Source organism: Periplaneta americana, chromosome 1, assembly GCF_040183065.1.
Source record: "Periplaneta americana isolate PAMFEO1 chromosome 1, P.americana_PAMFEO1_priV1, whole genome shotgun sequence".
NCBI lineage: Eukaryota > Metazoa > Arthropoda > Insecta > Blattodea > Blattidae > Periplaneta > Periplaneta americana.
In genome coordinates this window covers 85,362,739-85,386,083 of record NC_091117.1, presented here as the reverse complement: position 1 = coordinate 85,386,083, position 23,345 = coordinate 85,362,739, and the positions used below count along the sequence as shown (strand labels likewise).

Below are 23,345 nucleotides of genomic sequence, written 5' to 3'. Positions count from 1 at the left end.
CATGTTTAATATTTCTAAATTCTGAATAAGTAACTTTATGACTATTTGGTACATTTATTTCTACTTTTTGTTTTCTATTTGATAAGTACGATGTAAACCAACCCAACATCTCATCTTTAATACCATAAAACTTCAATTTTTTTACTAATATACTATGGTCTACACAATCAAATGCTTTAGCCAAGTCACAAAAAATCCCACCTACATGTAGTTTCGAATTTAATGAATTTAGTATTTCATCCACCAAACTAAAAGCAGCATTCTCTGTCGATTTTTGTTTTCTAAATCCAAACTGTTCTAAAACTAATATATTGTTGGACTCCAGGTAATGATATAATCTATTATACATAACTTTCTCAAACACTTTTGAAAATGTTGTTAATAATGATATGGGTCTGTAATTAGCAATAGTACATTTATCTCCCTTTTTTGTATATTGGTTTTACTATTGAATATTTGAGTCTTTCTGGAAAAATACCACATTGCATTGACAAATTGCATAGATAGCTTAACGGAGGGGATAATATTTCAGAACAAGCTTTCAGAACTTTACTTGGAATTTCATCATATCCAGAGGAATATTTTGTTTTTAGTTGTTTTATCACATGCATGATTTCTGCTGCGGTAGTGGGAATAAATTTGAGACCTAAAAACTCAGTGTTAAATGCATCAGTTAGGTAACCAAGTGCAGCATCTTCTGCACAATCTTGAATGTTTAAGTTCTGAATAATATTTATATAGAAGTCGTTAAAATGATTTGCAATTGATTTTGGGTTATCTATTTTACTATCATTGATTTTAATGCAAGTAATATTTTTACTCTTTGAATATCGATTAGTTTCATTTTTAATAATATCCCAAATAGTTTTAATCTTATTATCTGAATTTTGTATTTTTTCATTCAGATACATTTTCTTTGCATCTTTTATAACTTTTGTCAAAGTTTTACAGTAATTCTTGTAGTAATTAAGAACATGAGGATCATCACTATTCCTACTCATTAAATATAGATTCCTTTTTCTAGCACATGATATTTTAATTCCCTGAGTTATCCACATGTTTTTACTTTTACATTTTTTCACCACCTTTACTGGAAAACATTCATTGAAATAATTCGTAAATGTAGTGAAAAATGCATTAAATTTAGTATTAATATCAATGGTATCGATACTATATACATTTTCCCAAGATTCATTTTGTAGACATGTATTTAAATGATGAAGAGATTCAGCATTTATAATCCTTTTTATTATTTTTAGATTAACACTTTGGAATTTTTCACTCATATTGAAAGCACTTAGAATTTGTGCATCGTGATCAGACAGGCCATTGACTAATGGTACTGTTGAATAGGAATTCAATCTACTTTTATCTATAAATATATTATCAATGGCAGTACTACTTCCAGCTTGTGTTCTGGTTGGAAAACTTACTGTGTGACTAAGATTATAAGTTTCAAGAAGTGAGTTTAATTTTCTTTTACGTGAGCTTTCTGATAGATAATCTATGTTTATGTCACCGCAGATTACAAATTCGGTATACAAAACATACTACCTGTAACTACTGTAGGCTTACAAAGTTTCATGAAAATCTGTTACATAGGAAAAAAGTTATTCATTTTCTCTAAATGCGACCCCTAAAGTGATAGTTTGTCTTATACAAACGCAATCAGAATTTGTATACAAAACAAATATACTACCTGTAACAACTGTACAAAGTTTCATGAAAATCTGTTACATAGGAGAAAAGTTGTTAATTTTCTCTAAATGCACCCCTATTTAAAGGGTAGTTTCCCTTATACAAACGTAATCAGAGTTTGTGTACAAAACAAATAAACTACCTTAACTATCGTACAAAGTTTCATAAAAATCTGTTATATAGGAGAAAAGTTACTAATTTTCTCCAAATGCACTCCTATAAGGGATAATTTTTCTTATGCAATCGTAATCAGAGTTTGTATGCAAAACAAATATGCTACCTGTAAAAGTTGTACAGAGTTTCATGAAAATATGTTATATAGAAGAATTATTAATTTTGTCCAGCTAGATTCGTATTTTGGATCACTGTGCATTGTAGCGCCGAAACACATTTTGGTTCACACATTGCAGCTCAGCTTCTTGTAGTATGTTCTGCAATTCATCCAATGTTCGCGGATTTGATATACAATGTACACCCTGTCTTTTAGCCTGCCCCATGAATAAAAATAGTAGGGCATTACATCTAGGAATCAAGCAGACCACAACTCTATACTAATCACTCTCTCATCAAACACATCAGCAATTGCATACAATGAAGTTCGAACTGTATGGGTGTTTCTACGATTAGGGGACAGTTTCAACTTCGTAAAAAAATATTTTTGAAGTTGGAGAAAGAAACACGAAAACAAATTTTCTCGGTACTCAGTCATATTTTGATTGTGTATAGCCAGCAAAGATGAATTTTCATGAACAGCTGTTTTTTTACTTATTAAACATTGATGTTCCATGCTAATAATATTAAGATCATTCTACTGACTCAATTCTTAATTCTAATACTGAGATCTTGTAGAAAATCTAAATCCAAATAAAAACCAACAATGTAAAAAAAAAAAACTTGTTTTTTTTTAATATTCATAAGTTACAAAGGCTATGTTTCATAACTAGGCTCTGTATACATAGGAATTGTTACTATGAATGTACTAGTAAATGTCATTTAATTTTAATTTAGCTTGTTTAATTTGGGCTAATAAAACTTGTCAAAATATAAACCGCACACATTTCAGTAAAAACTATATAGAAGTATCATTACCATGGCAAAGCATAATTAGAATGGCCAATACATCTATTCTAATGACAATGATGTCCATGCCAATGACAACGTAGTCATCTATGATTTTTCTTTTCTGAAAATTAGGTTGTACTGCCCCCAAGTTTGGGCTCTTGACATTGAACATTTCAGTAAGTAGGCTAAATGTAATATGTTATAATTTTACTATTGGTTGCACTGAATTATACATAGTCCATGCTAATGACAATCAATTTGCATACTAACCTCAGATTCTAAAGAAAAATATTTGTAGAAATATCAGTCTCACAATTTTCATCCACAACACATTGCCATTCACTGTATCTTGGCTCAGTGCTACCATACATACTATTAAACCAAAGAAAAAAATTCCATATGTTTACTTCAGAAAACAACATGACAGTTGGGAAAATATTTCATTTGATCTTCAACAGGCCACATGAGAGACATCCATGCTAATGACAAATGGCATATGTAATATTTTTTTCCTTCCTATTTTGCAGTAATTTTCCAAAACAACTTAGGGGAAACTGAAGGGGTGTAGGCCTTCTTTATGGAAAATTGTTTGAAATTTCTCTGCCAGCACAGTAAACAGTTTTACGGAGCTGAGACATGGAACTGTTCCCTAATTGTAGAAGCACCTGTATGAGTTGTAAGCCCCATCTTATAGAAAATACCGTACATTGTTCTTCAGGTAATTGAGGAAAAAACAGATCCAAAATTAAGGTTTTTATTGGTCAGGATTAATTGTCTCATGAAAAAAAAAAAAAAGAAATGTGGCCAATTATTTGTTTCGTACTTATGCACACCATACACCGAACTTAAGATCAAATAATAGACTTCTATGAATAAGTCATGAATTATCTACCGACCAGTACTGGTTATTTTGAGTGTTAACTCGTCCATGCAAGTGAAACCATTCCTCGTCACTAATCTCACAAATTGTGGGTCTAAATGGCCGTCATATACAGATTGAATAAACCAGTTACAAAGGTTGATTCTCCTATGAGTCCTCAGCCTTTAGAGTGTGCGCGTCTGTAACTTTGTATGGATGAAATTTTAGTAATTTTGTCGCCATTATCTGCTGATGTATAGTTGATCCAGCTTCTTGCGCTAACTTCATCAGAGATTTTCGCGTGATTTTTCTAATCGAGCACCTACAGTATATCATTCAACTTTTCCTCAGTTAAAACATGGCGCCTTGATCTTCTTTTCTTGTCCAACACTGATCCTGTTCTTTTAATATATTCACTATTGAACAAACTATAGACAATCAGGTGAATCAATTCTAGGAAAACTTTCTTGAAATTCTCTCCGACATTGAGCAAGTGATTCGTATTTTAAAATGATACAGCAAATGAAAATTCTTTGTTCTGTATTAAATCTCAGAACCGTGACTCACGCAACAGACATAAGCAGAGAAATGAAAGTTAACCCTGCATGCAACACACTTACTGCACTGAAACTCAACTCAGTTCTGCACATAGTAACAAAACAACTGTCTTGTAAAGAGCCTATGTTAGTTCTGAATAAATCTAATTGAATTGTGTATTCTTAATATGTCACTGATGTCCAGTGCTGGCTCGTGAATTTCATTAAAGAAAGTTGATCTTAAAGAAATTGAGTTATTTTATACTGTTTAGTAGTCAATTGTGGTTACTGGTAATGTATGTTCAGTCTGTGAAAGAAGATGGATAACATATTAGTATAACCAACCTTGAACTTAAAGCACTATGTCACAAAGTTGTATCACAGGTATTATTTTGTTATTTACGAGATAAAGAGTAGGAGGTGAGGCAGCAGAGGGAAGAATGTTAGTGATATGAATTGCTTACATTATGTGATGCAACAGCGATACTATTCAATAAAAAATATGCAGACTTCGCCAATTTATGGTCATTGGTCTTATGTTTACAAAGTAAGAAGTTGAACTATTAATCACAATTCGTACTTTTTTTTAGTTGGTTATTTTATGACGCTTTATCAACTGCTATGATTATTTAGTATCTGAATGAGATGAAGGTGATAATGCCTGCGAAATGAGTCCAGGGACGAGCACCGAAAGTTTACCCAGCATTTGCCCTTAATCAGTTGTGGGAATCTTTAACTAGGTAACTTGTCCCAACCAAGATTTGAACCCGAGTCCGTTCGTTTCACGGTCAGCCATGCTAAACATTCCAAAACGGTGTATTCCATTTCGTACTACATAGTTTAAGCAATTATTAATAGTTACTTTATTAAAATAATCAGTATCCTTTAATTTTCGTACGCATATTGTTACTTATGTTTTCAGCATGAGTGATAACCTGGCTACTGGATGCTTATCTCAGCTATGTTTATAGTAATCAACACCCACAGTCGAGAAGGTCGCAGTCCTTCCGCTCATCTTCTTATGAGTAATCAATAATTTGTGATGTGATGAACTTCACATACAAGTCACTATATGAAGGAATAATAATTATATTTTCGCAATATATTATGTTATATTACAATCGTGATATAAAATTTACACACAATATGACATCTGAATAAAACTGGTGTATTTAATCTACGTAAAGATTAATTTTTTTTTTGGTCCTACAGAATACGTGTCACGGTAACAATTGATATTAGAGTAGAAAAATTCGCTCTGGTGCCGGGGATCGAACCCGGATCCTTGGTTCTAAGTACCAACTGCTCTAACCATTGAGCTACACCGAAGTTCAGTCCACAGCACTGGATCGAATCCTTCTCCGCCAGTGTTTCTCCCTTTGTGGCCAGACTCGAAGTTCGACATGTGTATTGACATTTTTATATTAAGTCAACTGCCATTATGCAAGGAGCGCACTGAGTTGAGTGACTTGGTCGCCGGGATTCCATAGTAATATGCACTGTTGCTCGAAGATTAATTTTTTTGGTCCTACAAAATACTTCTGTTATGGTAACAATTAATATTAGAGGAGAAAAATTTGCTCCGGCGCTAGGGATCGAACCCAGATCCTTGGTTCTACGTACCAAGCACTCTAACCATTCAATTACGCCGAAGTTCAATCCACAGCACTGGAACGAATCCCTCTCTTCCATTGTTTCTCCCTTTGTGGCCTGACTCCAAGTGCTTTAGTTGCAGTCTACACTAGTGTCGTGCATTTCAAGCTCTATGTTCAGTTCAAATTTATCGAATGTGACAAGAACCGAAGTCTGCTTTGAAGAAGTATATCTCTCACTCGAACTTACGCCATGTATGATCCGCTCCCTTTAAGTTTGCTGGCCTCTCCTACCTTCCCCTCCCATCCCATTCCTTCATGAGTTCAGCAGCATAAGGATTTTAGAACAAATCTTGTAAAGTTTTAGATCTAAAGACAGGTAATTTTTATTACAAAAATATTATTAAACATCGACAAAAATATACATACCTATAGGTAAAGAAGTGTGTATAGTATTTGTGGACTTAGAAAAGACGTTTTACAGAGTGGATTGGGATAAACTGATGGACATCCTGATGAAAATAAGTGTGGATTGGAAAGACAGGAGGTTCTTCAGTAACCTATATATGATAGGAGAAGAAATGTTTGAAGGAAGTGAAATAGGGAGAGGAGTATGACAAGGATGCCCTTTGTCATCTACCCTGTTCAACATCTACTTGGAGGATTTGGTAAAGAACTGTTTTCAGAACATTGGAGGGGTAAAAGTAGGAGGAAGAAGAATAAAGTGCATAAGATTTGTTATATGGTGGTGTTAGCAGAGGAGGAGACGGTACTAAAGGATATGCTACTGGAGCTAAATAATAGCCGTGAGCAGTATGGGATGAAGATAAATGCAAACAAGACGAAGACCATGGTTGTTGCAAGAAAAATAAAGAAGGTAAACTTGCGAATTCTAAATGAGGCAGTAGAGCAAGTGAACAGCTTCAAATACTTGGGATGTACTTTATACTATAAGCAGTAACATGAGCTGCAGCCAGGAAGTCAAAACGAGGATAGCAATGAGAAGGAAGATTTTAATAGAAAAAGGAGCATCTTCTGCGGACCTCTGGAAAAAAAACTAAGGAAGAGACTAGTAAAGTGCTTTGTGTGGAGTGTTGCATTGCATGGAGTAGAAACATTACGACGAAGTGAAGAGAAACTAATAAAAGCATTTGAAATGTGGATATGGAGAAGGATGAAGCGTGTGAAGTGGAGAGACAGAATAAGAAATGAAGTTGTGTTGGAAAGAATGGATGAAGAAAGAATGATGCTGAAACTGATCAGGAAGAGGAAAAGGAATTGGTCAGGTCACTGGCTGTGAAGAAACTGCCTACTGAAGGATGCACTGGAAGGAATGAACAGGAGAAGAGTTTCGGGCAAAAGAAGATATCAGATGGTAGACGACATTAAGATATGTGGATCATATGCGGAGACTAAGAGGAAGGCATAAAATAGGAAATATTTGAGAATGCTGGGTTTGCAGTGAAAGACCTGTCCATGGGCAGAACACTTATGTATGTATGTATGTATGTATGCATGCATGCACATCACGTATTTTAAAAATACATGACAGTTGTTACTATACCGACAGAAAGTAGCTATAATTACATTCTTTACATAATATTCAAGTAAATCACAGTTGGTCAGTAACAATATTTGTGTGACTATACAGATGATGAAAGTATTAGTGACGTACATTACAGACACTATGTTCGATTCAAGTTAGTCGAGTATGACGAAGTTCGACATTTGTCGATGTTTGCTGTGCAGAAGAAGGCCTGTCGTTTTTGTTCCACCTTGTTATAAAAATATTCGCTGTCCTCCACTCCGACCATTTCATCGTTTCAGAATATATCTTGCGGTTAGTTTTCATATAAAATAAGACGAAGTTTGTAATGTCTTGGTTGCCTCTCTCATGTTCGAACATTGCAGGACACTATTTTAAACTGCGTAAGGATTTGAACACATATCTTGGGATTAGATTTTCATATTGAATAAGACGAAGTTTGTAATGTCATAATTCCCTCTCTCATGTTTGAACATTGCACAGTACTAGTCGGTACTAGGAGCATACGTGTTTATTTAAATATATTGTGTTTGATTTATTTATACGCATATTTTTGTGAATGTTGAGTGATATCAATAACAAGAAAAATTACCTATACTTGTGTAACTTCGCAAGATATGTGCTGACGTCTTTATGCAGCTAAAGCATAAAGGCGCAGGGAGAGGTGGAACTAAGAAAAAAGGCACCGAGTGTATGTAAGGAAAGGGAAAAATTGAACAAACACAAAGGGAGCATCGGTGCATCGGTTCTACAGAGAGTCAGCAAACATGGACCGAACATAGGCCTCAAACCGGTTTTCAGCTGTTTCAGTTATTTTAGTTTACATGCTTCATTTCCACGTACTGTTGGGATGGCTATGGAGTAGGGCGAAGTTTGTAGTATCTTGATATCTCCTCTCATGTTCGAACAGTGCACGACACTAGTGTACACCCTTATTTGGGAGGAAGAAGAAGAAATTGAAGATGAGACATTTTGTTCTATTTGTTTTGTATGCATCTTATGCATAGAGCTTGTTTTGAGATTGGTGAGTAAAGTATTTTGTTCTTGCGTACTGTGTCACATCAATGTAATCATTTATTTAATATGCCATAACTGAGTATGACTCAATAGGTTTAAGACATAAAAATCTATCATTACAGACTTCTGAGAAGGTAGTGTGACTCAGCTTACATGTCATTGAAAATCTTTGTTAGTTTTTTCTGTATGACTGAGATTGCCATCCATTCTTAAATCATGTTGACCCTGAATTTTAATTATACTGTGTAATGTATGAAATGATCGACGAAGGAGACTGTTCAAATAATGCAAATGAGATTAGTGTTGCACAGTAAATGCAAGTATTATATATTTTCTAAATTATAGACATCAGCTCAAAGAATTTGAGTGACCACAAGGGTCCTGAATACAATAAACATGTACAATATAATGTTATGTGATACATTAAAGAAAAAAGAAAGTTAATTGTTGAAGGCAAATATAAGTGGATTAATTGAAATAGAGATGATGATGTAATATTTGAAGAGAATCCTTGATAATATTTATAAGGACAGACATTACATAATGAAAAGGAATGTGAAGTTCCTTAAGATAATTCCATGTGAATTTGGAAATAGAACCTCTACTGCCTCTATTGTTAGGATAATAAGATGTGACAAAGGATTATATTTAATCTCAACAATGTGGTTAACAGTTATAATTAATTAATACAATAATACTTATTTTTTGGAAAACAACCAAAAAGAGACAAGACAGATTTAAATAATGGGATAATAGAGTAAATTTAATTTTTTTAACTACAGTATTTTGCATTTAGTATACCATAAGTAAATTACAATTGAGGAAAGAAAATTTTAAAGTACAAAAATATGTGTAGCACAACTACTACAACACTTGAAGACTAAACATAAAAGGATACCGGTACTCTATTGAAGGTTCATAAAGTGACTGCTGTTTCTACAATGTTATATGGATGTGAGATCTAGATGCTAACAAAAAAATGATTGTAAATTAATCCAGGCAGCAAAATAAAGTTTTTGCGATCAGTGGCAGGATATAAGGTAATGGACAGAAAGAGAAATGAAGATAATAAAGAAGGAACTGAACACTTTCTCACTAAATGAAAAAATAATAGAATACAGAAGTAAATGAAGTGAACATTCAAATAAACAGCCTGACAATAACATCATCAAAAAAAGCATTACAATACATAACTAAGGGACAGAGAAGCCTGGAAGTCTAAAATCAAGAATGGTTTCAACAATCCGTTATCTGTATTTAATAACGTTAATAGCATAAAGTTGTTAATTTTAGGCCAATATCAGTATTTGATTTCCAGATTCTATTGCTTCTAATAAATGCAGTAGTATTAGGGATATTGAGCATCTATGTCTAACTCCTTAAGGTATTAAAAATCTTATTTCACTTATTTTACCAGCTTTCTTAAATTTTACATTAGGGTCATTCTCCTGAAAAGGTACATTTTACTGTTCCAGCAATGTTTCTCCGCAAATAATAATTCTAAGCACTCAGTATTTATACTGAAATCAAAAATAAAACTAGATGAACATACATATAGAGTTTAAATTGTAAATTAATTATTTTATTTCCTACAATTAAATATTGTCAAAGAACACGAAAAGTCACATCTGTGGACTGTCACAACCTTCAAATAAATTAATACAAAGGGTTGTAAATCAAAATAGGAACTAAATTATAAACCAAAACTGCATTATTTGAAATGTAAATGCATCAAAGTAAGCCTGAGAATGTTAAGTAAGTAGATGATATCAAAACAGTGCGTTTTACAATAAACCAAATACTTGTCAGAAGAATTTCAGCCACATCTGTGGACTAATCTATTACTTCATAGAAAAACTGCTAGAATGCAGACAAGTGACTCTTCCACGCCTTGGTTATTACTGGTCAGCCATATTGTATTGGAGGGATATTGCTTGCTTTCATTATTGTTTAATGTACTTACTTACTTCCTTATGCCTTTTAAGGAATCTTAAACACCTGTATTCTAATGCCACACATATGAGCAAAGCTGGTGTTTGGGAGCAGTTCAACATTACTTTTATTAAAACTAATTATTTATTATTGCCATTATTATAACTGTTTCTATCTGATGTTTTTCCAATTCACTACGGGCTAAAGCAAGCAGATGCACTATCACCTTTACTTTTTAACTTCACTCTGGAATATGCCATTAGAAAAGTTCAGGATAACAGACAGGGTTTGGAATTGAACTGGTTACATCAGGTTCTTGTCTGTGCAGATGACGTGAATATGTTAGGAGAAAATCCACAAACGATTAGGGAAAACACAGAAATTTTACTTGAAGCAAGTAAAGCGATAGGTTTGGAAGTAAATTCCCAAAGACGAAGTATATGGTTATGTCTCGTGGCCAGAGTATTGTACGAAATGGAAATATAAAAATTGAAGATTTAGCCTTCGAAGAGGTGGAAAAATGCAAATATTTTGGAGCAACAGTAACAAATATAAATTACACTCGGGAGGAAATTAAACTTAGAATCAACATGGGAAATGCCTGTTATTCGGTTGAGAAGCTTTTGTCATCTAGTTTGCTGTCAAAAAATCTGAAAGTTAGAATTTATAAAACAGTTATATTACCAGTTGTTCTGTATGGTTGTGAAACTTGGACTCTCACTTCGAGAGAGAATAGAGATTAAGGGTGTTTGAGAATAAGGTTCTTAGGAAAATATTTGGTGCTAAGAGGGATGAAGTTACAGGAGAATGGAGAAAGTTATACAATGCTATACTGCACGCATTGTTTTCTTCACCTGACATAATTAGAAACATTAAATCCAGACATTTGAAATGGACAGTGCATGTAGCATGTATGGGCGAATACAGAAATGGATATAGAATGCTAGTTGGGAGGGCGGAGGGAAAAAGACCTTTGGGGGGGGGGGCCGAGACATAGATGGGAGGATAATATTAAAATGAATTTGAGAGAGAGATAGGATATGATGATAGAGACTGGATTAATCTTGCACAGGATAGGGATCTATGGCGGGCTTATGTGAGAGTGGCAATGAACCTCAGGGTTCCTTAAAAGCCATTTGTACGTAAGTAAGTATTATTATAACTACGAGTAATTATTTAGCATTAGTATTATTATAACTATGGCTAAAAAAGATAAAATTTACAGATATTAATAGGTGCATAATGAAAACATATTATTTACAGGAAGGAATATTTTAAAAGTATCGTAAAATAAATGAAGTGATATACGTACTTAATCCTTTTTTTTAAATTTGTCATTGATTAATTTCCTTAGTTCAGGGCTTTTAATAAATGAATTGAATAACTTAGGACAAAACATGAGCTGTGTTTTAAACCAACAGTTGTAAAATGTCGGATTCAATTAATGGATTTTCGTACAGTTTCTTCTTGCATAAATTTTTCTCTTGTTCGTAGATTAAAATATTAAAAGAATGAGGAAGGCGGATAAAAGAAGAGAATGTGAAAAGTTGAGCATGAGAAGGGCTACTATCACGTAGGACCTACGTAGACATGTGAAATATTTAAAGTAGATTTAGTGCTGAAATACCAAAATTTGCTCTAGATGAATGATGTAGTTTAATAAAGTTACTAAAGACTAAGGAAAAAACATAAACAATAATTTTTATCGTAATTGTAAATTTCGGAAAACCTTACTTTCAAAATGTACCTTTTCTAGAGAATGACCCATTAACTTCAGAGCTTTCATATACGATTTTAATTACTTCAGTGAAGTGCAAGGGTATCTCTCTTCTGTTGAAAATTTCTCATAATTTACTGCTATTGACTTTATCGAAGAGCTTTATTAAACTATAAATAAAAAATATTATCAATGCTTGAGAATCCTTTGCGAAATCCCAGTCTATTCTTTCATTAGTAAACTGTTATCTTCGAGAGTGGTTGCAGTGATTACTCTTGAGTAAATACTTTATGCTGATGTGAGTAAGTTTATTCCTTTATACAGTAAAATCTCTCGTAATTGGCACCCAAAATAACGGTACTTTCGGCTGGACCAAAAAAAAAAAAGTTTAAATCTGCCACATTTCCACAGTCTGGGCCGTCAGTTTTGCCACATAAGTTCACACGAACTTTCATTTCCAGTGAATATTCGAACCTAAAATTAGTGTGTTATTTGTGTTGTGTGATGTGTGTTAATAAAGAAATTCCACACAGTTTTTATGTTTAATTATGTTCGGGTCCGTTAATGTTGCCAAATTAGGAAGTTCGCACGAACTTTAATTTTCATTGAATATTCGAACATAAAATTAGTGTATTATTTGTGTTGTGTGATGTGTTTTAATAAGGAAAATCTACACAGTTTTTAAGTTTATTTAGTTATGAACAAATAATAGAGAAATAAGCTTCACATGGCTGCAGTTTCAACATTTGGCACCATGAAATACAATTTTTTTTTGTATATAACCCACACTTTCTGAAGTCGAAATTGCGATAGAAAATCTGAAAAATTATAAGTCTCCAGGTATCGATCAAATTCCAGCAGAATTAATACAAAAGGGTGGAAGCGCATTATCTAAAGAAATTTATAAGCTTGTACTTGCTATTTGGGAAAAGGAGATTGTACCAGAACAATGGAAGGAGTCCATAATCGTACCTATCTTTAAGAAGGGGGACAAGACTAACTGTAGTAACTTTCGAGGAATATCACTTTTGTTAACGTCGTACAAAATTTTGTCCAATATTCTTTTAAGAAGATTAACTCCATATGTAGATGAAATTATTGGGGATCATCAGTGTGGTTTTAGGAGTAATAGATCAACTATTGACCAGATATTTTGTATTGGACAGATAATGGAGAAAAAATGGGAGTATAAGGGTACAGTGCATCAGTTATTCATAGATTTCAAAAAGGCATATGACTCGGTAAAGAGAGAAGTTTTATATGATATTCTGATTGAATTTGGTATTCCCAAGAAACTAGTTCGATTAATTAAAATGTGTCTCAGTGAAACTTACAGCAGAGTTCGTATAGGTCAGTTTCTGTCAGATGTGTTTCCAATTCACTGCGGGCTAAAGCAAGGAGATGCACTATCACCTTTAGTTTTTAACTTTGCTCTAGAGTATGCCATTAGGAAAGTCCAGGATAACAGAGAGGGCTTGGAATTGAACGGGTTACATCAGCTGCTTGTCTATGCAGATGACGTGAATATGTTAGGAGAAAATCCACAAACAATTAGGGAAAACACGGGAATTTTACTGGAAGCAAGTAAAGAGATAGGTTTGGAAGTAAATCCCGAAAAGACAAAGTATATGATTATGTCTCGTGACCAGAATATTGTACGAAATGGAAATATAAAAATTGGAAATTTATCTTTTGGAGAGGTGGAGAAGTTCAAATATCTTGGAGCAACAGTAACAAATATAAATTATATTCGGAAGGAAATTAAACACAGAATAAATATGGGAAATGCCTGTTATTATTCAGTTGAGAAGCTTTTATCATCCAGTCTGCTGTCAAAAAATCTGAAAGTTAGAATTTATAAAACAGTTATATTACCGGTTGTTCTTTATGGTTGTGAAACTTGGACTCTCACTTTGAGAGAGGAACATAGGTTAAGGGTGTTTGAGAATAAGGTGCTTAGGAAAATATTTGGGGCTAAGCGGGATGAAGTTACAGGAGAATGGAGAAAGTTACACAACACAGAACTGCACGCATTGTATTCTTCACCTGACATAATTAGGAACATTAAATCCAGACGTTTGAGATGGGCAGGGCATGTAGCACGTATGGGCGAATCCAGAAATGCATATAGAGTGTTAGTTGGGAGGCCGGAGGGAAAAAGACCTTTGGGAAGGCCGAGATGTAGATGGGAAGATAATATTAAAATGGATTTGAGGGAGGTGGGATATGATGATAGAGACTGGATTAATCTTGCTCAGGATAGGGACCAATGGCAGGCTTATGTGAGGGCGGCAATGAACCTCCGGGTTCCTTAAAAGCCAGTAAGTAAGTAAGTATAGGCCTATACCAGTATTTATTCAATTATCCTGCAAAATCTCGTATCCGGAACTAGCCTGGTCCCTTTGGTGCTGGATAAGAGGGTTTTTACTGTAATTAGACATCCCTCTATAATCTGGAGCAATTGCAAATTTACTTTAATTTTTTTTAAATAGGCTATGTTTTATAACTGTTCTTGAAGAATTTATTTTGTATTCTTAATATTTTCTGAAATTTATCCATTATTCAATTGTTATTTGTATCTATAAGGTATTTATATTTATTGTTAAAGTCTCTTTTTCGTTGTTTTTTTATTATTCCACTTTTTTTTTTGGAAGTTGGATCTTGTATTGTCAGCTACTTTTGTAGTCGGCTGTTTATAATAAATATATTTTCTTTTTCTTATCTTCATTCTTATAAATAGTCTAACTCTCTCTACCTGTATAAAATTAAGTGTAGAATTCCAGTTGAAGACACAATTTTATAACATTGCTTTGGTAATGATATACTTATCATTCCTTTCTCTGTTCAGAAAATATACAAGTCCTTTGTTGTTAGGAGCTTCTGAGAATATACAGAGTGTTTCAGAAATACTTTGACAAATCTTGGGGGCATGTTCCTCACACAAAAACAAGAAAAAAAGTTCATATAAACATATGTTCGAAAATCCTTAATTTTTTAGTTATTAATGAAAGAACATAATGAAACATGTTAGATATTGTCAGCTTGGTAGCAAGTGTTGCAACTTTAATCAATTGAGAAACTCATAACAAATGATCAAATGACAAATGACTGTAGTAAACAAGTCTCCTTGGCAACACATAGCCATCTGGGGTACAATGGGTGTATCAGCTGGCTTGTATTGATAGCATCATTAGATTATCTAACAAAATGAATATTATTATCGGTTACAAACTTAAGTTGTTGGATTGTACCTCAAAACGCGTTGAATGTAAACTTTCATGTTTATGAATTTCTGAATTGATGAACACTTGCAACACTTGCTACCAAGCAGGCAATACCTAACATGTTTCATTATGTTCTTTCATTAATAACTAAAAAACTAAGGATTTTCGGACATGTGTTTATATGAACTTTTTTCCTTGTTTTGTTGTGAGAAACATGCCGCTAAGGTTTGTCAAAGTATTTCTAAAACATTCTGTATATAGTTATTATGTACCAGGTAATTATTTTACTGGTATCTGAACTTCATTTCACTAAATGCAGGACATTATTTTATTGTCAGCATTGTAAATTCGCTGATTATATAACATCATGTTGTATGAAGTTACAACTCCAAAGATTTTAGAACTTGTTTGGCTGTGGATGGCATTTTATTCTTTTATTACAGAAAATTCCTTTTAGTATACTGAAACCTTGGAAACAGGAACAGAAAAGCAACCCGTTGTTTGAGGATTGAATAAGACAACATGTCTGGGAGAAAGAGAACATATGGTAGGCTTAATACTGCAGGATTAACTTTATTTACTATTTCATATTTAGGTTAGTCTACTGTCATAAATGATAAAGCATTTTATTAAATTAAGATTATACGACAGAGCATAATTTTATTATTAGCTTTTCGTAGTGTACCTATTTGTGCTGTTACTGAAATAAATATTCATTGTTTTGTTGTAGTGGTAGAATTTCTTTTTCTTTATGTGTATGTAAACTAGGGTGACCAGATTTACAAAATAAAAAATTGGGACTCATATTGTAAGCGGTATTTTCGACATTTTATGTAGATATATTTATAATGGCTGTATTTCATACCAGTTTGTAGTAAATACCGATATTCAGCTTTATTAAACTTAACCTTTATGATATCCTTATCATACCACCATTTAGGAACAAGATCTTTGGGCCGTTTGCTGAAATGATGCCACCTGGCTTAATACGTGATAGGAAGAAGATAGATTGTTTACACTATCTTTTAATATTCTTCAGGATCAGGACAATTACCAGAATCGTGCCCTTCTTCTTCTTCTTCTTCTTCTTCTTTTTTGAGGACTGAATTTTCTCAAACAGTTTTGGCATTTCCGTAAGTGTAGAAATCCATGCAAAAACGTCTTTAAAATGAAATTTAGTAATTAATAATCAAAAAATTGATTCAACTCATCAGTTCAAACAGAATTCATGAATGAAAACATCCTTTCTGATGATGCATTGGTTCCTGGTATCCATGAAACAAAGCAATTTGGATAAAGTCCTTAAAATTAAGGTCTTCATTTTTCATTACTTGAAATTTTTCACTCCATCTTTCATTAGTTTTCACACCACTAATTTCCGTATATGATTCACTTCATTGAACAGAAGCTCTTCATCTATCACTTCGAATATATAATTGTGTTAATTTTCACAGTACTTTGGAGACACTTTTGAACATAACATCAAGATGTAGAAATATAATTTTACAGTTCCCACATAAAATTATGTACTTCTTCAAAAGGTTTGATTCAGATGTCTAGATATTCCAGAAAGGTACGAAAATTTTTTTGTTCACAACATCGGAAAAATAAGTTTGTTTGAGGGCATCATCTTCTACCAGTTGGTGATTTGTTTCCAGGACAATAGATGTTAAAATTGTTTCTTCTTTCTATTGAAAATCTGTTCTTTTAACAGTTTCAGTTATTCCGCTACTTCACAGCAGTAAATATATTCTTCTTCCACATTTTTGATGGCTTTAGTGCACAGTTTAAGTTGGCTATGAATGAACTTTAAGTAAAAATAGACTGTGGATTGTTGGAAAAGATCTTGAAGATTTTGGGACTTTTATCTTGAGAAAGAAAGTATAAAGCACATTGCCACCTGGTGGAAAATATAGAAACTAATACCTACCTGCCAAAGATAAAAAAAAAACTCTCTAGCGATATTATTTTTTGATGCCTTTGAATGTTTTTAAAAAGTTTCGGGATAACGAGATTCCGAACGCAAATTATTTTTAAGACAAATAGGAAAATGGACACTATTTCCGAAAAAAAAAAAGGACAATACTGTTAAAAACGGAATGTCTGATAACTGGATGTCTGGTCACTCTGTATACACGTGCACACACGTAAGAAAGAAAAGATTTGGAGATAAGGGGATAGTTTGTGGTCTTTTTCAATATCAGAGTAGAGGAAAATGGAGAAATTGTGTCACAACTGCTTCCTTTTCCTTTAAAGTTTACTTTTAGAGTCATTCTTGGGGATTATTGTTATATAAGCCACAACCACTTCCATATCCTTTCCTACAAATGCAACTGAAATCATCTTACTATCTAACCAGGAATTGTTAAAGAGCAGTTACATAAAAAAAGAAACAGTGAGTTATATTACGACTATTAAAGACGTTGTGTAAGGTATTTAATTACTTTTGAGTCAAGGTGTGAGCCTCTTTGTACTTCATCCTCTAGGCTTTCTAGTTATGTAACGACCCAGTTTCTCACCTTCGACAAGTTTTAATGACTTTGTAAAAGTTTGTAGAACCATAGTAGCAGTGCAAGAATCGAATTTCTATTTTTCTGACTTGAGCATCATAGACTGCTACAATGTCGGCGAGAAAATGGCCGATCATTTTTGGAGCTTTTTCATTCAGGAATGATTTTCTTTTACTTGCCATCAGTCCGAGAGACACGGAATCCTTCACTTTACTTCCCTTTGGAAGAAAGACATGCTGAAGATTTTTATTGCACCTGATTGAATTTGAACTTTTAGTCATAATGTCCGTGTTTCTTCCCTATACAATGCCACACTCCACATAGAGCATTTCACTGGTCTCTTCCTTAGTTCTCTTTCCAGAGGTCCGCAGAAGAAGCTCCTTTTTCTATTAATAGCTTCCTTTACCATTGCTGTTCTCCTTTTGACTTCCTGGCAGCAGCTCATGTTACTGCTTATAATACACCCCAAGTATTTGAAGCTGTCCACTTGCTCTACAGTCTCATTTCGAATTCGCCAAGTTTACCTTCTTCAGTTTCCTTTCGATAACCATGGTCTTCGTCTTGTTTGCATTTATCTTCATCCCATACTGCTCATAGCTGTCATTTAACTCCAGTAGCATATCCCTTAGTATTACCTCCTCTTTTGTTAACAGTACGAAATGGAAACATAAAAATTGGAGATTATCCTTCAAAAAGGTGGAAAAATTCAAATATCTTGGAGCAACAGTTATAAATATAAATGACACTTGGGAGAAAAGTAAACACAGAATAAATATGGGAAATGCCTATTATTATTCGGTTGAGAAGCTTTTTTCATCTAATCTGCTGTCAAAAAATCTGGAAGTTAGAATTTATAAAACAGTTATATTACTAGGATGCGTATTTTCCGGGCTAGAGGGCCGTGGTCTGTCGGTGTAACAACCAAACGTTTCGTCTACTACTCCGGTGGACATCTTCAGTGGCGTGGTACACGTGTGCGGAGAGATCTGCTATGTGTATCAGGAACTGGCATTGAGACTGGTAGCACGTCGCTATTTAAGGTGTGGTGCTGTTGTTGCTTGTCGTCACCACGGTCCGCACTAGTGGCTTCGGTGTTCTGATTGTTTGTGGTAGTGTCTAATTGTCGGAGAAAGGGTTTGATGTGTGCGCTTCTGAGGGCCAGATACCAAACTTTGTTGACCTTGAGTCCTTCCTCCTTATGGTTAAAGTTGTTTTTGTGTTTATGAATCTCAATAGCTTCCTGATGTAACCTGGCATAGAAGTGTGGCGTAATGCAGTATATAGTCAGTGGATTGAGGCATGTACGGAAGAGTACGCGAGACGTGCATGCACGTAAGCTTACCAACGTCTCCCGGATACTGAAGAAAGATATGATTGACTGTTCACATCAGTGAGGTTAAGATGAAAAGTGACAGTGCAGACGAATAATAAAACTACAGATTAAATTAAATTTTCACCAAAAAGAAAGGGAATGGAAATTATTTGGGTATTGAAATAGTTAATTACAATTTAAACTTGCAGCTTTGATTAATAATTAAAAAAAAAAAAAAACTATTTTTAGATGAGAATCTCCCAGTACACGACATTGAATTACCAGTATTGGAATTCTTGCCTTCCATATTTTTTGTCATTTTTATAGAAAATGATCGAAATTCTATTTTCTGCAATTAGAATTAGCTGCGAAACGATAATAATTAAGCATCTCGTTCTTAGCAAAAATGATCCCAGTTATAGCATCTCTGGATTTAGTATGTAATGATCCGCAAAAGTGTTCCAACAGCATCCAGTCCAGTTTCAATCCCATAGCAGATGCTCAACTAGCACATGCGCATAAGATGATACAGGAACCATACATCAACTGATCCATGAACCGCTTGTTGGAACGAACCTAACATATTGTATCTTACAAATGAAGATAATATTGATAGAGAAAGTGCTGCTTCTATAGCACTTTCTCAAGGCTTGCTGGCCAATTCTCAAATTAAGGGATGTTTGTTATATATCAATGGTAACTTTTCAATTTTGACAACAACACTAACATGGCTAGAGAAAAGAGATGAGAACATTCAATCAGGTGTCAAAAGATTAAAAAAGATTTCGAAGAACATTTGCAACAGTGAGTAGGAAAAAATTACAAGAAGTTAGAGAGAAAATGAAAGAATATATAAATATATTTATATATTGGAAAACAACATTGGGTACCAGTCAATGTACTGACTTCAGTGTTTTTGAGGAAGATTTTTTTTACCAGCAGACCTTGGTCACTTATACTCATGACTCTGTTGAAGTATAGAGGAGTTTTTTCAATATACAGGAATGTCTTTCAAGGCAACCGGTGATCCTTCAGACCCGAGATCCTACGAATTATTATTATTATTATTATTATTATTATTAAAAGCTTGGTCATTTTCTTAAATTTTGGTGTCGTATTTTCAAAAATTTAAGGCCATTTTATGTCATTTTCCTGTAATTTTTAGGTCATCAACTTCCGAGCCCTAGTTATGAAAAACAGCAGTTTCCATGTAGGTGTGCCAGAAAATTAAGATACCACCATTCATGATGGGAACATAAACATAATCGTAAAGATACTTGTATCGTACACTGGGCTGCAAAAGAAATGCTGATACGAAATTATATCATTTTCCGAGGACTTTAGCAAGCATGGTGAGGTGGAAAGCTATTTTTCTGAAATTAGTTTTTCAAAAACATATAAATACGACTTTTATAACATATTCACGTTATTATTTAATATGAATTGATTTTAAATTATTCATATACCTACTTTTATTTTACAAATTTAATAAAAATACTACACGAAAATAGTGAAACTGCAGTTTATATCGTATTCTATAGTCTTCCTTATTATCCATGGATACTGTCATTGTTCAATCGATATAATATACGGTCAGTTACGTTTCATATTGTATTAACAAAAAAAGTGTATAAATTTATTATAAATATAAATACAATATTTTATTATTAATACAGATACAGAACTGAAAATTGAATCTAATTGAAACATTTAACTACACATTTCTTCTTTGCATGGAATAAAAACTCCTTAGAAAATTCAGGCCAGTTAAGATTTTTGTATTATTATGTCATACACGTCTTTGGTCATACATACAGTGAAGTCCTCGTAACACGATAATACATTTTCGAATCGATAGCGACTCTGCATTTCTTTTGCAGGCTAGTGTGCAAGAGGGCTATGCTATAAATAGCCCTCTTCACTTGGTAACCATGGAAACATAACAAACGACGTCATTTTATGATTTTATCATATTCTGTTACTTCTACGTTTCTGTATTTCAGAGTCCGTGGATACCCAAAGTAACGTAATCAGCTAGTCGGCCGCCGTTGTTATTCGATTTAAACACTATAGGAATAGGAACGTTTAAAATGAAACTCAATTTAAGCTAGAACTAGTGTCCGTGGCCCTTAAAATTACAAATATGGATAAATATATTTATCCATGTTACGAATATTTTACTCGAGTTAGGCTACATTCATTTCTTATGCAACTGTTTACGGCAAATAGCGCACGCTGGAATAACAGTGGTTAATTTGTCGGGATTTCCGGCACAGAGGACTGCTATACTCGGACTCTGGTGTATTATTTTGAAATAACGTAAACATAAGGATAATAGTTTGGAGTTTTCATATTAACATTATATTAAATTTAACTTTATCATACCGGTACATAATTAATTGAGCATACTTTCATTAAATAGCATAGGTACAAGGTTTTATGTTTATAATTAATATTCTTTATGAATGAAGCCTTAAATAGAAAAGAATAAAAGAGTAATATTTTAAAAAGGTGGTGCCTAAGCGTTCATTAGTATTACCGATAGAAATGTAAATATCGTGTTCCGAGGACTTTAGGAAACATGACGGGTCACGCAAGTCTTCTCCTGAGATTAATTAAAATAAATCTAAATACGATTGTTATGGCATTTTCACTGCGCTGTTTTATTGTAGTTGATTTTAAATTATTAATACACTTTTATTTTATAACATTAATAAGATTATTACATTAAACTACCGGTAGTAAACGTACTGCAATTCATATTATGCTGTAGTCCTACCACTGTCTTCTTTGGATGTTTTCATTGTCACAATCGATATAATACACTGCTCACATCTCGCTGGACGACGTTTGCTATCTGATTTATGGGAAGACTGCTTCCCACATTCCTATGTCATGCGTCACCTCAGCCTAAGACATGCTATTTTCTAAAATTTATTTTCAATAGAAAGATATTGTAGGTCATTCAAAGCCTAGACAAACAAGTTGAGACCAATTGATAGATACCACAACAATACTTTCTATATCAGTATGTCGTTTGTTTCCTAACCGAGGTCCTCGTAAAACAACAACAACAATAATAATAATAATAATAATAATAATAATAATAATAATAATAATAATAATAATAATTCAAGTTAATTGAATGTGCTGTCTGGCTCTTTCCAGAACATCCGAGACTGGAAAATATTGGAAAGCCAGATTTAAAATGATGAATCAGATGGACAATTGATGATTTTTTGTTAATGTTCCATGCCATTAGAGAAATAAATAATTCAAGTCAATATCTATTTCGAGCGGGAATACTAAAGAACACTTCTGTACAAAGGTATGTGGGTCCTGGAACACACAGCACAAAGTTCTTAAAATCGGTACTGTCTTGCAGAAATTTGGAGCCTAGGATCCATAAATATCACCATAATATTAAAGGTGTTGTGTCATTTCCGTAATGTATAAATAGCCTAATTATTTTTTAATATTTTCAATTGACTTCCGTCATTGTATAATGTAGTTTTTTTTTTTTTGTGTATTGCTGTCCAGGTTTTCTCAAATCCCAGCACTTTCAGATAAATGCTCAAGTAGGCTTAGTAGTAGGCCTATGTCTTCTTCCAGATTCAGATTTGGCATTGTTATGTGTTCACTTGTGTGTGATGTATTAAATTTATATATTTATTTAGGCAGTCATAGCTAATTATTTATAAATGTGATAGGTCCTACTGTGGTTTTTCGTGGGATATTAGCAGTTGCAATTGTAGCTCTCATAGCGTAATATAAACTGAAATGTAATATAATATATTTCTCACAACTCATTTAATTTCCTTTTCAGACAAAATGAGCTCTCAAAATGATGATTACGTTGAAGCTGTTGTATGTCAAGATTCCGATATTCAGGAAAATGAGTGAGTACAGTTTCAAATTAAATGTGATATTTTAATATTTGTACAAAAAATTTCGCTCCAGTGAGATATGTGTGGCAAAATTTAATCTCCTTTGGTTTCTTTTTCTTTTCTGTGTACATGTCTGATTATTATGGATTAATAAAAATTTAATGTTTTAATTATGTTCATTTGGTATTCGAAGTCACAGGTAATGAAATTTACATGCTCACTTTCACTTAAGTCAATGTGAAAAAAAAAAAAAAAGTTAATCAGTTCCTTCTTATATCTTTTGGTTTTAAGTCTTTCTTACTCAAAACCATACTAGCAATGCATAGACTGAGTAATGTTGGAGATTCTACTGTGAAGGCATCTAATATTGTCATTTCGTGTAATATTATAATCAAATGTTAACATTAAAATTTTTAGTGAAAATAAATTAGATTGGATTGGTATAGATTAGAG

General features: G+C 33.3%; 1 protein-coding gene across 5 annotated transcripts in view; it reads left to right on the top strand.

The window, feature by feature from the left end:
• The window catches only part of LOC138697821 (apoptosis-inducing factor 3), an 84,941-nt gene that overhangs the window by 10,620 nt on the left and 50,976 nt on the right, over positions 1-23,345 (top strand). For 3 of the 5 annotated variants that reach the window (XM_069823367.1, XM_069823357.1, XM_069823377.1), the window contains exon 3: positions 22,832-22,904. In XM_069823367.1, the coding sequence (XP_069679468.1) occupies positions 22,832-22,904 (73 nt within the window). Of the gene's footprint in view, positions 1-15,648; positions 15,731-22,312; positions 22,334-22,831; positions 22,905-23,345 lie in introns of those variants that run through there. The other 2 variants (XM_069823387.1, XM_069823396.1) reach the window with 2 other exon arrangements.